Source organism: Phycodurus eques, chromosome 6, assembly GCF_024500275.1.
Source record: "Phycodurus eques isolate BA_2022a chromosome 6, UOR_Pequ_1.1, whole genome shotgun sequence".
NCBI classification, from domain to species: Eukaryota; Metazoa; Chordata; class Actinopteri; order Syngnathiformes; family Syngnathidae; genus Phycodurus; species Phycodurus eques.
This window is the reverse complement of record NC_084530.1, coordinates 18995934-19013948: the sequence shown is the minus strand read 5'-3', so window position 1 is coordinate 19013948 and position 18015 is coordinate 18995934. Positions and strand designations below refer to the sequence as shown.

At 38.9% G+C, this 18015-nt stretch overlaps 1 protein-coding gene across 1 annotated transcript; it reads left to right on the top strand.

The window, feature by feature from the left end:
• Positions 1 to 423: 423 nt before the first annotated feature.
• On the top strand, positions 424 to 17566 carry LOC133404152 (protein FAM83F-like). The gene is made up of 5 exons (XM_061679802.1): positions 424 to 983; positions 10879 to 11046; positions 12654 to 12775; positions 15328 to 16052; positions 17097 to 17566. Exons 1-5 carry the CDS (start codon positions 525 to 527, stop codon positions 17141 to 17143), a joined length of 1521 nt encoding a protein of 506 aa, XP_061535786.1. The 5' UTR covers positions 424 to 524; the 3' UTR covers positions 17144 to 17566.
• The last annotated feature ends 449 nt before the right edge of the window (positions 17567 to 18015 follow it).

Genomic DNA, 18015 nt, shown 5'->3' with positions numbered 1-18015 from the left:
CACATTGAAACGTGACGGCAAATGAAATATGTTGTTTTAAATTCAGGGTATCCATAAAATCATGTGATATTTGTCACGGCCTCCCCATATAAACGTGGACTTTGCTCAATTGTAATAATACTTTATATATATTAAAAAAAAAAAACAAGTACAGCATGTCAACATAAACGAAACTCCCCACAGAAGTGTTGCGTTCGGTGTTCGTGCGTACCTTGGAAATCTTTAAACTCAGCGTTTTGGAGGACTTTTAAGGCACAACGTAGGCATGTTGAATGCTGGAAGAAAAAAAGTATTAAAAGGATAGTTAAAATAACTTTTAAAAAAAACAAAAAGTTGGTTTGTTCGAATAGTAAAGTTTGGGACGCGTGAAGCTGCATAAATTCCGTTTGTCGGTGAAGGCAGCCCAGTTCGGCCACGCCCCTCCTCTACTCCCCGGTCTCAGGTAACTTTCTCCCGGCTCTCTTCTTACGTGTCGGCCGCCACTTTCCTTCCAGCCAGGTAGGCCAACAGGACGGACACCAGCCATGGCCGAATCCCAAATCCTGTGCATGGAGGACGGCCACATTGGCGTCCAAGTGCCGGAGACCCGGCCGGAGTTCTACTACAGCGAGGAGCAGCGCGCCGCCGTCGAGGAACTCCTCAAGAACGGCGACGGCGCCTTCAAAATGCGACTCAAGAACGACAACATGAAAGACTTTTTATCCGCTCGAGAGGTTAAAATGGTGAACAACAACTTTAAACTCTACGAGGAAGCCGCGGACGGTAACAGGGAGGCGGTGTCGTCTCCGTCGTCGGACTCGGGAGTTCACTCCACCTACTGGCCGCAGATGTCCGACACCGAGGTGCCGGCCCTGGACATTGGCTGGCCCAGCTGGGGCTTCTTCAAGGGGGTTACCCGGGTGGCGGTCCACACGCACCCGCCCAAGGACAACGGGCCCCATATCAAGGAGGTGGTGCGCAGGCTCATCCAGGGGTCCAGCAAGGTGAGCACGGTTAATAATAATAATAACAACAACAATAATAATAATAATAATAATAATATTATACACTACGTTTCATATCATTATGCTACTGGTCCACTGTTCACATTGTAAGCCACTGTAACATTATGCACAGTTTGGACATGAATACCGGGTTTAGTGCGATTGCTGCTATCGCCATTTATTCATGGTAACAGTCACCTTGCACAATAGAAATAAACTAAACGTCTGTAAATAATTCAGGGTAAAAAAAATAAATAAATAGGGTCACGCACAATGTACTGTATGTGTACAGTTACTGTAATGAAATTGTTCCTTGCAAGTTATTTAGGGTAAACGCTGCCTTGCCCAATAGAAATAAACTGAAAACCTAGAAATAATCCCAAATCAACAGCATAGACATGTCCTACAGTTACTGGTAATACGATAGTTCCCTGCAAATTATTCATGATAATTGCCACTTGCACAATTGAAATGAATGTGACGACTGGAAAGAAGCACACCACTGCATGCACCTATCACATGATGGGCAGCTATTCATAATAATCACAACCTTGTACAGTAGAAATAAATTGAATACTACAAATAATCAAAATTTAAAAAAAAAAAGAAAACTCTGAAATTATGCAAAACTTTGCCTGCATTGTGCGAGACATTAGCATACCTCACCAGACACATCGGCTCAGCAAACCACCAAGTCTTTTGGTTTTGTTTTTCTTTGGTTTTATTCAACATATTCAAATAGAGGAAGCAGCATCAGCAAGGATTGTCAAGGGAATGATACAGTGTGGAACTCAGCATATCTGCGGTTCTGCACCCGCGGATTCACCTAATAATTTTTTTTTTCCAAAATATTTTTCAGTTTTTAAAATTTTGTTTTAAAAAAAGAAACAGTTTTTTGTGGAAAACGCTTATTGGTGGTAGTGTATATCACTGCTTATTCAACAATTGTTTTCGGTTAAAAAAATAAAAATAAAAATCCAATGCAATTGTAATGGCTATCTATTATTAGCAGATATTCGCTATTCTATTATTTTATTTCTTTAAAAACATGTTGAAAGGAAAAGAAGAAGTGTAATGTGGAATACACTATGATACATTGACCTTTTTTAATAAGCTTTATGCCTTTCATACCTCTGCCAAGGAGCTTAATATGTTTGCATGGGGTGTATTTGTGAACGAGTACCATTAGGTAAATAAAACGCGTAACCCAGTTGCCCTTATGTAATAGAGGTGTGTGTCCCAGACCAAAGAAGAGCTGGTTAAACGTCGATGCGGACATGTATCCTGGAAGGTTTTGTGAAATTTTATTTATTTATTTATTTTTTATTAATTGGAGTTTATTGCTTTAGATTAGGCGGCAGAATGGTTGACTGGTTTGAGCATCTGCCTCACAGTTCTGAGGACTGGGGTTCAATCCCCGGCCCCACCTGTGTGGAGTTTGCATGTTCTCCCCGTGCCTGCGTGGGTTTTCTCCGGGCACTCCGGTTTCCTCCCACATCCCAAAAACATGCATGGTAGGTCAATTGAAGACTCTAAATTGCCCGTCAGTGTGAATGTGGGTGCAAATTCTTGTTTGTTTATATGTGCCCTGCGTTTGGCTGGCAAGCAGTTCAGGGTGTACCCCGCCTCCTGCCCGATTTTAGCTGGGATAGGCTCCAGCACTCCAGCGACCCTTGTGAGGATAAGCGGCTCCGAAAATGCATGGATGGATGCTTTGGATTATTTAAGGGGGGGAAAAAAAGGGAAATTATTTCTTTGGACATATAAACTAATATACGGGGTATATTTGTTTTATTTATTAAAGAAAATCTATTTTTTACCAAGTCTTGGTTGCTATTTTTAAATGTTTTTTTGCGGCTTCCGTAGTTCAGAGTGTGTCCTTGCTGATGTGCACTGCTTTCGCTAACAACATGTCTGCGAACAGAGAGGAGAGAATTTACAAATGCACATTCGTTGTTGCCGAGTTAGCAACTTTTCGACCATGCTAGCCAATCTTTTTTAAATAAGCAAGTTTCAATTGCCGTTAAGAAACAGACAACATGAGTGCAATCATTTTCACATTATTTTGCGTACCACAAGAAAAGAACCTGATGGAAGACAATGACTGTGTTACTTGTGCTGAACATTTATATGTTGCTACAGCAAGGATTTATTCATGTTGGAAACCTTTGATGCAAGTTTTGTGCTTTCAATCTGCAAATATTTTGCCAAGGTTTCCTCACCTCATATGTACAATTCTACATGAAAAAAGACACATTACTCTTGGACAACAGACATATGAGCCACCCGAGTTATGTAGTTTTAGTGGTGAATCGGTTTAAATCTTAAAGTCTATTAATTGCTAATCCCGTTTTTTGGCATCTTGTCTTCCAATCGGCCAATTTACAGTGAACTAAATTTAGACTTATCCTTCTACTGCCGTTGCTGGACTATAACGCTGTTTTTACACACAATAAGACTAATAGAACGGTCACTTGCAAAATATGCAGGTCTATCCTCAAATACAATACAAACACGACTGAAGTAGAAACGGTGAAACAGCAAAATGCTTAATTTTTTTGGGAGCCTGCTTACGATGTCCTGTCTTACAACACGCCATGCTATGAAACACATGATGAGAGCGGCCATCTCGATGAAGAGAAAAACATGCGCAGAGCTCACACTAATTGCAAAAACTACGTCCCGTGAAATAGTGAGTTGTATTTTTAATAATTTGTTTTTATGTGTTTCCCTATGACGGTTCATCAAAATACTGTATGTCTTTATGTGGAACTGGTCCGTGGTTCAAAAAAAGTTGGGGACCGCTGTACTGTGCTTAAATATTATCAATGACGTCATCGATTATTTGACTTCGACACTTCGATTTTCAGAACGTTGTAGTCGATTACAAATCTTTAGACATTTAACCATTAGCAGTTTGACAGTTCATTTATTGTTAATTTGTTGTACATTATAAATGCTGATTTATTAAGGATCATGTTTGCATGTCTTGTCAAAAGGGTGGGACTAGTTTGAAAACTTGTTTGGTATCAAGAGATTCCCTGAAGGGGAAAAAAAACTTGTTTTGAATGATGTCATTGTCATTTGCTTTTTCTAGCAAAGGGGGAAAACATCAGATAAAATCAGAGATTTTATTTTAAGGCCATATTGCTCAGCCCTACCTGTTACATAAACATAATTCTCCTTGGCAGAGGTAATCATCTTGCTGACGATGCAGTGGGGCATTGTCAGCAAGATGGCGTCTTTGAGCAAACTCAATTGGGTCACTTGTTCCAATGTATCTTCAAAGCAAAAGTGGAAGCGCCTAACCTTACTGTTATTGTCGTAATCGCCAATATTTTTAATGAATGGTCTGTTTTTGTTTCCCTTTCGATTCATTCGTCATCACAGGGAGGAGGCGGAGCCTTTACTGCTGACTAATCAACGGGCGATCTGTCTAGTCGAGGCACAGAATGACTTGAAATAGTACATTGTCCAAAAAGAGTCGATAAGCATAATATACGTTTCAAATGATTTATGTGATCGCTTCTCTCGCCACCTATGACAATAGAAATAATAACAACAAGTATAAATAATTCAGGGTTTTTAAGATTAGTCAAGATTAACGCAATAGGTCTTCTGACCAGTTTAGGTAAGATGTAGGATATCCTTATTCATCCCCAGATTATAACCACCACTTCGCATGATAGAAATAAACCAAACAACGAGAAATGATTCAGAGTAAAAAAAAAAATTAAAAAAAAATAATAATAATAATGTTCACCCATAGGCATATCATGATAATGCACTACACTCGTATCCTATAATGAATGCGGTCACTCTTTCTTTTCCTATTCACATTGACCGGCAATTTGCACAATAGAAATAAATGGAATGACTAAAAATGATCTATACTAAAAATAGACAGTGCTGCCTTGAAATAAGAGTTTAATTGGTTCTGTAATGCAAAACATTTGTATCTCAAGACTTTTGTCCCCCTTGAAATAAATGGAAATAATATAGACATACAGATATATGGCTCCAGTGACAGCTTCTCAGTAAGCTGTAGTAATATTAGTCGTTCTATGTAGAGGATAAGAATTACAGTATATGCCTGTGAGTGTTGTTGTATTGTCTGTCTCCATGTGTTGCTCCACCGTTTGTGTTGAAATATCCGTTTCTTAAAGGGTTAAAACACCCTAACGATTCGTTAGCCCGTCTATGCGTTTGGCATTGTTTGTGAGCATGAGGCTCAACAGACTTTACTTTTTACTGTTTTAAATGCACCTGTAATTCTCTTTGTTTTATGTTTAGTTTGACAGAACAGCAACTGAGTGTGGCAATACACAGCTTGAAACCTCTTTTTAGAAGAATTTGTCACCGTCTGCCAAACTGCTGCTTGTTGTGAAGTGAGTTGACTTCACTACCCCCGATACAGCGCTCGCATCGGACTTTTTTACTCACAATTCAAAGCAAAAAATCTGTCTGAACGACTGCTCGGATCTAAAAAAAACTCGAAAGTCGGGACACTCTTATCTCAAGGCACCACTGTATAGAAAATTAAAAAAAACTGATGGACACAATGTAAGTACCTGTCAATTGATTGTTAGAATGTTCTTTTAGGCACTTACTCATAAGGGCCACCCATTCACAATCGATATAAACAGAAAGACTAGAAATAATCCATAATTAATTTTTAAAAAGTCACTGTGATGAGCACAACATCCGTGTCAAATGATTATGCAAACTCTTCCCTCGCCATTTATTGATAACAGCCACCCTGCATAATAGAAATAAATCAAAAGACTACAAATAATCCATAGTTTTAAAAAAAATAAAAATAAATGTATGCGTGAAATAAATAACTTGCTCAACTCTTCAGTTATTCCTCCCCCCAAAAACATTGCACAATAAAAATAAAGACAACCACTGGAACTAACCCACATGGACAAGTTGCAGTAATGTCTTGGAATTTAATCATTGAATTGTGTAATCATTCAATAAACGTTAACCAGTCATTTTTATGTGTTGGACAGCCTGAAATGCGTCCTGACATGCACACATAATATATTAGCAAGCGGGTGTCAAAACTTAAAAAAAAATGCTCAGAGTCTACACTAGCTCAGACTTGTCAACTCAACAATAATGTGTGTAAAAGTAGATATGAAAGAATAATACAGTACAGTACAGTACATTTGCTGCTCAACTGGTTGATCGACATTGTTTTTGTGGTTAATTTGATTGTGACCTTGTTAAATGACATGACAGAACACAGTTTATTGTTTGTGGTGCACAACTGCTGCATCATATTGTTTGTCCTACAGTGGAAAGACCTATGACCTCATAATATCTGTCAACAGTTTCCTCCAAAATCATACCGTGACATTTATTGTAAACCAAAGCTCACTTCATAGTAGGCTTTACACGATCAGGATTTTGGGGCCGATCACCGAGTTTAAAAAAAAACGATAACCGATCCCATCACAAGATGGAGGAATGTGTCTATTTAAATGACCTGTTCATTTACTGTATATACTTGTGTACCTAATTGCTCAAAAAATTCTATTTACAATAAATAATGTATCTTTGTTCCTCTATTTATGCCAGTGAGGCATAGTGACAGACAGAACAAATGAATGGTCTTCTATGAGATGGCAGGAAGTAAATACAGTAATTAATGTATCCACTTTTTGTGACATTTTGGTTTGTTGGTGTGCCATGAGATTTTTAAATTGTAAAATATGTTCCTTGGCTCCATAAGATTGGAAATCACTGCTCTAGTCAGATCGTGTATTCTAATCAGTCAGGTCAAACCAACATTACATGACAGAAATAATGGGTGCTAACTTAGTGTAGTTAAATTACTTCACCCACACCGAAACTTTATAGCATGATTCGATAGAACGCCGGCATGTTTACTTACAACCGTTAGTGCTAGCACTAGCTTGCTAGGCTATATAATGTTTTTGTTGCCTGCATGCGAGCTGTATCGTATTAAAAGTACGTGAACATAGCTCAAGCAAGCCTTAAACAAATGTCCTCTCCTGTCCTGATCACCGGTGACCACCAACACACGTTTTTCCCAATTTTGTCCTTATAATACAGTCGATGCGATCCACTCTTGTTGTCATCACCACGGTAACGAGTGTATCCGGTCGCATTTGAGTTGACAAGAGAAAGCCCAATGATCGTAAAAAAGTGATGCGGTGGTATCGGAATACAAGATTTTATTGTAGTAATCTGACATAGTGCAATCGTGAAAGAGCAAATTTGTCTTGTAGTCTGATCCGGGCATTACGTGTTGTCTGTCTCAGACGTGTTGTCTGTTTCACACCGCTGACATGTTTTTTTTTTTTTTTAAATAACTTTCTTGGCCATCAGATATTTACAGCTCTACGTCAAAAGACACGCGACAAGGCTAAAAAATAAACTAGCTTTTGGATTCAAATATACTGTGCACGACGATAGCGACGCGGAGTAAATGTCTTCATTGATCGGATCGGCAAATTATGACATTAAAGCCGATCGGCCGATCAGCATAAAATGGTAATTATCGGCCGATACAGATAAGGCCGATAAAATCGGTGTAAAGTCTACTTCATAGAGCTTCAAAGAATTAGTTTCGTATGTTTCACTATTTCTTTTTGTGGCGTTTTCGGGAGGTAGATTGTTTTCTGGTTTTCTGGTTTTTCTGTTTAACATTGGCTGATTTCAATGAATAATGTTACGTAGGAGTTTCGGTTTAGCGAGAATCAAAGGATTGACTGCACGCGTTTGAGTTCTTTTTTGGCTTTTGGGGTTTTTTTGGTACATGGACTTTATCTGTCGGGGGGCTTGTACTATTTTACAGTGGTTAACCTTGTTCCTGTTAATTATTATTATTCTCAATTGCTCCAGGCCATTTAATTCCCAGGGCATTTAATCGATCGCAACTGGACTGTTCTGTTGTGGTGGTTTAGCTCTTTTTACAATTACTACTCGTAATATCACACAAGAGCTCAGTTCAGCAAGCTTTAAATGATAATGGCGCATGTTTTGTTTTTTCCTTTTGGGTTTCTTTTGAGGGGGCACGGTGGGCAACTGGTTAGCAGATCTGCCTCACAGTTCTGAGGACCCGGGTCAAAATTGTGGCCCCGCCTGTGTGGAGTTTACATATTCTCCCCATGCCTGCGTGGGTTTTCTCCGGGTACTCTGGTTTCCTCCCACATCCCAAAAAATGAAGGTGGACTGTTTTTTATTGTAGTTTTTTTCTGTTTTTATTTGACCTTGGATGAACCTTTTTTTGATACTTGTATGACAATTAATAATGTCACAATGTTCAGTTAACATCATATAAGTATATATAATATAAGTATTCGACAGCTGCAGCCCTTATGACAAATGAATAAAGTCACGCTCAGAACTCAGTTCAGCGAGCATCAGAGGATGACCTGCACATCTTTCTGTTTTACTTGTGCTTTTTGGTTGGTAGACTGATCTTTGTTGTTGTTGTTTTTATACTTGGCAATTCATAATGTCAAAAAAATGAGATTCACGAGGTGCATGAAACTACGCCTAGATTATGGAACGTGTTTAATTCTATCAACAGTGGTTAGCTTTTCTATTTTATTTTATTTTATTACAGTTATGACAGTTGATAATGTCATAAAATGAAATGTAGAACACAACTCATCCTTTGCATCACATCTTTGACGTTTGTCATTAATGTTAAGACTAAGAGTTTTTTTTGTTGTTTTACAAATAACAGTGATTAAGTTGTTTAACGGGCTCTTGTACTAGAGTGGCCACGACTATTCTACATTATTTCCTATTGGAAGAAAGTTGTTTAAAAATGGGAGGCCCGCTAGTTTCCTGAAACGGATCTAATGTTTGACACTGGAGGCGCCTTCAGACAGCTTTTTTTATTGTGCTGACGTACCTAAGGCTGGTGAGTGTTTGCGAACGGCTCCTTTTGAGGAAAGCAAGAAGCTGTCAGCAATGAGTTCAATCGAAGAGCAAAGTTTCCAGTTGTAACTCCTCCGAGGGGAAGCAGTGAACAAGGTGGAGGACGCATAAACAGTACATTTGCAGATAAAACCCAGCTTAAAATTCTAGCTGAGTGCTTGGTGGGGAGAAGTGAAAGAAGTTTCCAACATTAATTAACTTGTACAATAAAAGGCGGTGAAACGACCCTGTGAGTGACCCACTTCTATGCTGAGTGTGTCAGCAGGAGGAAGAAATGAGTCAGTGGTGCTGTGTCCCTGGCTGAGCAACCACTCAGGGAAACGCAAACTCACAAAAGCACTTTTTGGGCCCTCACTCCATGTGTGAGATCAAATTCACCACAAACATTTTCAGCGGAGCCAAGATGCCGCATTGTGAGGCCTGCTGAATAGAAATCAGAGCTGACAAACTAACTCATTCTCATTCACAAGAGAATGTGCGGTCCAAGGCTATGTTATTTTTATTTGGGCTTCTCACTTCAGATTCTTTATTTTTATTGTGCAAGATGGCGGTCCTCATGAATAACTGCAGATAAGAGCAATCACATTAATGACAGGTGCATTCTGAATGCTGTGAAGTTTTTTTGATTATTTCTCGTCGTTTTCTGTTCTTTTTTGTTGTGCAAGGTGGGGGCTATTATTAATAACATGCGAGAGAAGCGGTCACACTAACTCATATGACATTTTCATGGTGCTTGTGCTGTGCACTAAGTCGATTCGACTTCTGAGTCGATTCTTTGTAGCTCTTTTTATCTCTGTTGTGCAAGATGACATTTGTCGTTAATAACTAGCAAGAGGAACGTAATGGGACAATCCTATGACCTGTGTTGTATGTTGCGTCGGCATGCGGGTAAGCGTGGTATGGAATATTTTTTTTAAACTGGATTATTTTTAGCTCTAGCGTTTATTTCTGTTGTTCAAGATTGCGGTTGTCATAAATAACAAATGTAACATTATCTACCACACATGCGTTGTGCGCGTAAATGATCAAATGGTTTATATTGGATTATTACTAGTCATTCTTTTCATTTTTATCATAACTAGGTAGAGGTCACTGATTGTGTAATGGTACACTCCCCTGACTTTGGTGCGGGCAGCGTGGGTACAGATCCCACTCAGTGACGGTGTGAGTGCGAATGGTTGTCTGTCTCTATATGTGCCATTTATTTCGATTGTTCACGGAGGCAGTTATTAGGAAAAACTGGCAAGAGGAGCCATTGCATTAATTGAACTACTTAGTAGTTCAGTGCTTGCACTTATGTTAACCTAATAGTGTAACATCATGGTGCAGTTAATACGAGGTCCCAACGATTATTGAACCGCCGCTTTTATTGGCCGATTATGATTATTTTGAAAAGGGCTAACATCGGCCGATAAAATCATCCAGCCAATTAATCAGATTTGTTTTTTGCCGATTCCGCATATTAACACAATACAACAAGACATTTCATTTACAGTCCCCAAGCATCACAGTCTTGATCTAATTTTCGAGATTAATCCATTTCCTTAAACAATTTCTCAACGACTCTCCGAAAAGAAGACAATAAAATAATTCCAACACAAGTTTGTCAAAAACTCTGACTCTTAAAAACAAACTAGACATTCATCAGACTCAAAATTTCCAAATATTTAACATTTTCCATGTAGGCAAAAAAATTATTATTAAGTTATTATTATTTTGCGACTAAAGCCCTGCTTCCACCTTCCGGTAGCTGATCTCATTTATGCTGCTCACTATTAAAGATACACAAGGAGTTCCTGTAATGTGAAGCAAACAGAAAGTCCTCCATTTTGCGCTGAATTGGCCATTTTTATTTCCAAACCTTGTAACATTCAGTACACCAATACGTCATCCTTAATTATTTTGTTTGTTAGTTTGTAATGTGCTTTGTCAAGCTTTAAGCGGAGTGTTGTCGTCCCCCCCCCAATAACAGGTGATCGCCATCGTGATGGACCTGCTGACGGACCTCCAGATTCTGCAGGACCTGATGGACGCCGCCTGGCGCCGCTCGGTGCCCATCTACATCCTGCTGGACAACAATGGCGTGCCACACTTCCTGGACATGTGCTCTCGGCTGCAGATTGGCGCCCAGCACCTGCGGGTAAGATGAGACCGTTTCCCACCTAGGGGACAAATGTCAACGCACGTGTGGAATTTTCACTTTTATTCAGCGACAACCTGAAAATCTCATATGAAACTGCTTTATTTTTTTGTTTTTGCGGTTTGATGGTCAATGGGTAGCCCAATATTGGTCTCCTTAGGCCACCCTTATTGTGTAGCATAGGGGGAAAAAAATATTTGCAATGTAACATTGCCCATCTGTTTAGGATACCTGCTTCCCATTTAGACAAATTCACTTAGTAGTAGTTTGACAAAGTCTGAGCCCTGAAATTCATCCAAAATGAGTGCTTCAAACCAAAATGGCCAACTCCCTGTTGAATTTCATGCAATGGTCCTTGAGACTTTTCCGTGCATCCTAGTATGATAGACATTTCCGCTAAATTTCATGTTGACCGGTAAAACTGAAGTTGGAGGCTTTTTTTTTTTTTTTTTTCCCCCAGGGGGCAATACTGAGAGAATGGCAGCATACCTGCTTCTGATTGGGTCTCATTTGGGAGAATTCCCAAGTAGTGACCCGAAATGGCGGCTTAGCTCGTGATGATCAGTGAAACTGGTATAGGGGCTATTTTTTAATTTATTTTTGTATTTATTAAAATTTTCGGGGGACTTTCCAGGCGCCACTACTGAGTGAGTATTGGTGCGACCCATAAAATACAAATATTTTCACCAGGATACACATACTTGCAAAAACTGGTTTGTTTTCGGGCATGTCGAAGACCTCAAAGAGGTAATTAAGTCGTTAGATACTTGCTTCAGATCGGGCTTTATTTGGACGAATTCCCAAGTTGCTTTCACATAAAATGACTGCTTCAAACCAAAATGGTGACTTACTGTTCAGACTTTATTTCTATAGCACTTTTCATACATTGAAATGTAGCACAAAGTGCTTTACACAATAAAAGCAACAACAACAAACAAAACCAATGCAGCCAACATGAAATGAAATGAATGAAAAATTCAACGTGATTGTTTGACAATGATCTATTAAACCGGAGAGAGTGTGCGGGTGCATTTTGGCTCAATTGGCTCCCGCTTCTCCGTCCGGAAACATTTTTGTTTTTAGTTTAAAATGGCTTACTTTAACCAGGATCCCTCGCTGTACCGTGGTCAAAGGTAGAACCCGGGTTGGTCCCGTAGATCCTCGCTGCCTTGGACCAGCTTCCTCCTATATAGTTAATCTTTTTTTTTCAATATATATACTTATAACATGTTTGTTTTGTTTTTATTTTAATGTTAAATATGTGCCTTTGCGTAATACAGGTTCAGAAACTTATGACATCATGATTGACTTCACTGTAACAGTAACACTGTAACTTCACTGATTTGCCAATTGTTATTTGGTTTACAGTGGACGCTTGCTGCTCGTGTTTATTTTCAAAGACATTCCCGGTCTTGCTTCGCTTTACCACAGAAATGCAGGACACCGAGCCAACCCAAGGCTGACATTTGAAGCTATTTGATCTTGTGACAGTATGAGTCAGTGACATGTTGTTTTCGGGAATAAACTTTGTCTTTACATAGATAACAATACTCCTTTCTGTGTATTAACGTGACAATATGTTTGTAATCCCCAACTCTGATTTGCAGAACATTCGTGCCAGAACACTCAGGGGGGTGGGCTTCAACTTGTCATTTGGCAGACTTCCTGGCTCCATGTGCTCCAAGTACATGCTGGTGGATGGAGACAAGGTGGTCTTTGGATCTTACAGGTGAGAAACCAATTTTCCCCTCATTGGAATCGATTTCCCATTGGCCTACGCAGCCTTTATGTTTGAGCCTTGTGCATTCTGCCTAGAAACAAGTGGCAAACGCGTTCACACTCTTTTTTTTAAAATTATTATTATTATTTATTTTTAAAGCAGCCACTGAAGACCGTATCACTCAGCGATATGAAATTTGGCAGGTATGTGTATCATGAGTAGACTAAAAAAAAAGTCTCAAGAAGCCCTGCCTGAAAACACACAGGAAGTCTTCTGTTTTACTTTGAAGCAGCCATTTTAAGGCCCTTTTTCCAGGTGTCCTTCAAAGACTAACTGGACGCACAGATTTTGTCCAATAGTTAGCAAATTTGAACCGTACGTACTAGACAGAGGAACGACACCAAGTTGCGAACCATTTGAATTTTAGATGCATGTGGGTTGAGCATGGCGGAACGGTTTGATTTGTTCCTCTTGATGAAAATGTATGTTTTGTTCGGTCATGTTTTTTTTGGGGGGGTGGTGGGGGTTTAAAGCCCCCAAAGTCAGTTTCACTTGGCAATATGAAGTTTGGCTAATGTGTCTGTCTATCATGACTAAAGTCTCAAAAAGTTATACGAAGCCCGGCCTAAAAAACACACAGGAAGTCTGCCATTTTGGTATCAAGCAGCCATTTTAGTGTCTTTTTGGCCATTTTTCCAGACGTCCTTCAGAGATAAACTAATCGTAGAAATTTAGTCCGATTCTTAACCAATTTAAATCATGTTTACCAGACAAAGAGGTGACATTGCGAACAATTACATTTTTCATTTTGCATGAAGGTGGAGCATGGCAGCGAAATTTGATGACTCGCTTGGAACGCAAAGCGTTGTTTTGGGGATTTCAATAAAAGAAAAATGGAGATACATGCTTTATATTGGACAGCGACAATAAACTAAACCCCCCTTAAACTCATTTTTTAAAAGAAAACATCCACTATTAAAAACCAGGAAGAAAAAACTTTTGTGTTATTTAACATAAACAGTCAAACTGATTCCACCTAGAGCAAATGGAGTTCAAACAAATAAGTAAAAAGAGTGATTGCAGCCTTCTTAATTTCACTGCGCTTCCACACCCAGCAACCTGCCCCACGACTCGATATTCTAGTTTTTAAACGCTTAAACGCTACGTTTCAGAGCGTCATTAGCACTCAGTGATTGACACGATCAAATTACAAGCGGCATCAGTTCTACCGCCGCTGTCAAAGTGTCAGCTGGGTAAACTCATTAAGCAAAAGGAGAAGGAAAGGCCACGTGTCAAAGTCCCTCATTAAAAACGTGCTCGTCGGAATAATCCCATGTATCCCATCTGCTCTAATGCTTTAGTTATGACAATGTGAGCAATTGCGCTGATTTTCCCCGCTAACAAGCATATGCGCCAATCAACTGCAGTAATTAATAATTACTAAATGGAATGCTCATGATGCTATTGTAGAAATGTGTCAGGAAATGTACTAAATGAATGGCTCTGTGATAAAATTACCTTTTTGTGAAGCTTGGCGATTAATCAATTTTATCTATTAATTTCAGTTTATATGTCAGGATTTTTCTTTAAATGTTTCTGGCCTCCTCACTGACCTGCACTGCTCACACTAACATCATGGTTGCAAACAGAGAAGAGCTAGTTTACAAAACCAAAGTCAGAATCAGAATCTGAAGTTAAGTGTTGCCAATTTAGCAATTTGGTGACTACATTTAGTGACGTTTCTAACCCCTCTATTTTTCAAAAAAAAAAAGCATCTAAGGGAACAAAGAAACAGGTAACACAAGTGGAATAATTTTCACATTGTTTTCCGTATACCAAGAATGGAGCCTGGGGGAAAGGCAATCACGAAGTCAGTTAAGTTCGTGCTGGGTGAAAAAACCTGTTTGATATAAGGAGATAGAAAGCAAATCCCAGAAAGGGGGTAGAAAAACAATCTCAACTTGGTTTGATTGTCATTTGCTTTATTTTTTCATAGCAAAGGGGCGGAAAAAACATCTGAAATAGGATTTTTGTGATAAAGAATTTGAGATTGTTTTTATTTGTTTTTTAAGGCCATATCAGCCAGCCTTACCTTTATGCAACAAAAATATAGCTTCACACACCAACAATTTTGTTTTTGCGAACCATGAAAAATTTTATTTAGATACAAAATGGCTGATTAGAAGCACAAAATGTCAGATCATTCAACAAAATAAGCCTCTAATCTGTTTAAATTGTAAATGATGTTAAAACATTGTAAACGTGCATAATTTGAAGAACTAAAAGATGTTTAGAAATTATATATCATAAACCCCCCCCCCCCTCACGTTTATGCATTTGTATTGACCGAGAGTCATAAACGACTACAGTTTTGAAATCATTTTTAATCAGTTTACAATTCACAAACATTTCTGAGACATTTTCCTGAATTTCTCACAAAATGAGTGTATCTTAATGACAACATTCCTTAAAGAAGTATGCTTATATTACTGTCAATGCAATGTCATGTAGTGTAAACCTAATGATGTCCCACTAACTTGCATGTTGTTCCCATGTGTCAGTTTCTCGTGGTGCACGTCGCGCATGGACCGCAACACCATCACGGTGATGACGGGCCAGGTGGTGGAGTTCTTCGACCAGGACTTCCGCGAGCTCTACGCCGTGTCGGAGAAGCTGGACCTCTTCAGAGAGTTCCACGTGAGCCCGCCGGCCATCAAGAGCGCCACCGTGCCCTCCAAGGTGGGCCCCAAACGCCCTCCGCTGCCCGCCACCACGTCCCGCTTCCAAGTCACCCTCGGCGATGCCCGCAATACCAACATCGAGGTCCCCGCTCACAAGTACTACAACCCCAAGTACTTCCTCATGTTCCCGGATATCCCGCACCCGGCCAGGTCCCTGCAAGGGCCCACTAGACCATCTGAGCTCTTGCGGCTTACAGAGCCCCTGGACCAGGTCACCAGTAGCGAGAAGCTGGACCGCCTCAGCCCGCTGGCCTCGGAAGCCCCTGTGGAATTCATCAAGAAACCCAACGCCGTTCCGCAGGAGAAGAAGAGACTGACGCTGAGACAGAAGATCTCCAGGAGGCTGTCGTCCAGCAAGCTGTCCATCAACAGCGGGAGGTCCAGCCCTGGCCCCGCAGAGTCCACAGAACACCTCGGGAGCCGGGACCACCTGGAGGTCAGGGTCAAGTCGCCCCCCAACAAGCTCAAGCTCCTCAAGAGGCCGTCCACGCTCGGGCCCCAGACGGACTTGGTGCAGACGGTCGACACTACGCAAGACACCATAAGTGAGTGATGACGTCGTTAGGTTAGATTACGAAAGGAAGTCCTACAATAGAGATAAAAAGTCTACACACCCTTGCTCAAATGACAGGTTTTTGTTGTATAAAAAAAAAAAAAAAAAAAAAAATGTTTGAAGTGACGTTCAGCCACTTGTGATGACCGTCCGTCTTCATCGTGTTCCGTGTATATGTAATGCATCGGGAACTATTTTGTACTCTTCTCCTGACTGATACCTTTGAGCAATGAGATTCCCCCAATGCTGTGGAAGCCGTGTGGAAGCTCTCTGGTGACCATATGGGATGTGCTTAAAGATGTGACGACAAAAATGTCAGGAAAAGCCTACTAGAATCGCTGAACTTTTATTTGGAGTTGTTCAGATGCAGTTTAAACGGTGGCCGGTGTGTGCTGACTCCCATTTCAACATGAGTTTCAATGTGATTGGTAAATTCTGAACAGAGCCTCACTGCCAGTTATAAGTGGGTGTGCATACTTTTTTAGTTTTTACTTTCCCTCAAAAAGTTTTTCAACAAAAAAATAAATTGAGTTCTACAGGTTATAGGAAAAGTTTTGAAAGAATTTATCTTGGTCTAATTTTTTTTTTTTAGATCACAAAAACCTGTCATTTGAGCAGGAGTGTGGAGATTTTTTTCTTAAATATTAGTAGTAGTTATATTTTATTATTTGAATTTCACGTCAACTTTCACTTCACTTTATTTTTTATTTTATTCATATTTATTTGAAATGACTACTGACCAGTATATTTTTTATTTTATTAAATTGTATGTTTTCCCTCATTTTTATTACATTTTTATTCTTGTAAATCTTGTTATATTACAGCTGGGTTTTTTTTTTCTCTACTGCTATATTTTATCCTCCAAATTCTTCATTGTGTTTCAACTAGTCCTTCATATTATACAGATATGAATCAGAAGTACATGACATACAACCTCACTTGTATTTTTTCTTGTTCAAATTCTAATGCAATTGTCCTGACTGAGATGTAGATATGTTTTATTTAAATAATATTTATCTTTCTGTTTGCTCCATAGGCTTGAAGAGTCACCAGCGATCCAAACAAGTCTGCAAAGTGTCCTGAGGTCGCGTTTTGGACCAAGATTTTATTTTAAATATCTATTTTAAACGGTTTACAAGCACTAAATTCACTTTTGTTGGCGTGTAACGTGTTTAAGCAAAGACTCAGGCATCTTGCTGCTCACAGGAAGTAGCTTGCTAGCTGAACAGATGACCGATCAAAGTGGGTATTAAGACAAAAAGACGAGTGCCTTCATTCTTGTAGAAAAATAAAATGACTTTTATTATTTCATTTTTGTTTTATAATGTGGTTTCTTTGAGGCAATTTGTCAATGTTAAGTAAATGAACTGCAACTTCCAGGAAGGTTGTAGACCCACAAATATTGTGTAAATTAAATCAATTTAAACTTAATTTTGAAAAAAAACAGTTTTCTGTCCTTCAGTTTACAAAAAGAAAAAAGGAGAAACACTGGCGACAAAGATAATGAATAACCAGTCAAATAAATTATTATTCATTTGTTTTAATAGAAAATTTTTATTTATTTATGTGGATTTTTTTCTAAAAATTATTTTTCTAATTTTCTTCTAAAAAAATTTTTCTAAAAATTCTACATATTTTTTTGTTTGTTGTTCATTATATTTTTTTCGAGAAAATAAAAGATGTACTTTTAAAAATATTTTGAAAAAGGAGAAACACCAGCAACAGACACCGAATAACCAATCAACTGAATTATTAACACATTGATTTAATTTGTTTTATATATTTATTTAATCATTCGATTTATCTATTATTGTAATTTTGTTGATATACTTTTGCTAGGAAAATCTATAAAATATATTGCTGTCATGTAATTTTTCTACAAAATATCTCTATATATTTTGAAATAATAATTATAGAAATATATCATTTTTATATACTGTATAAATATATTTATA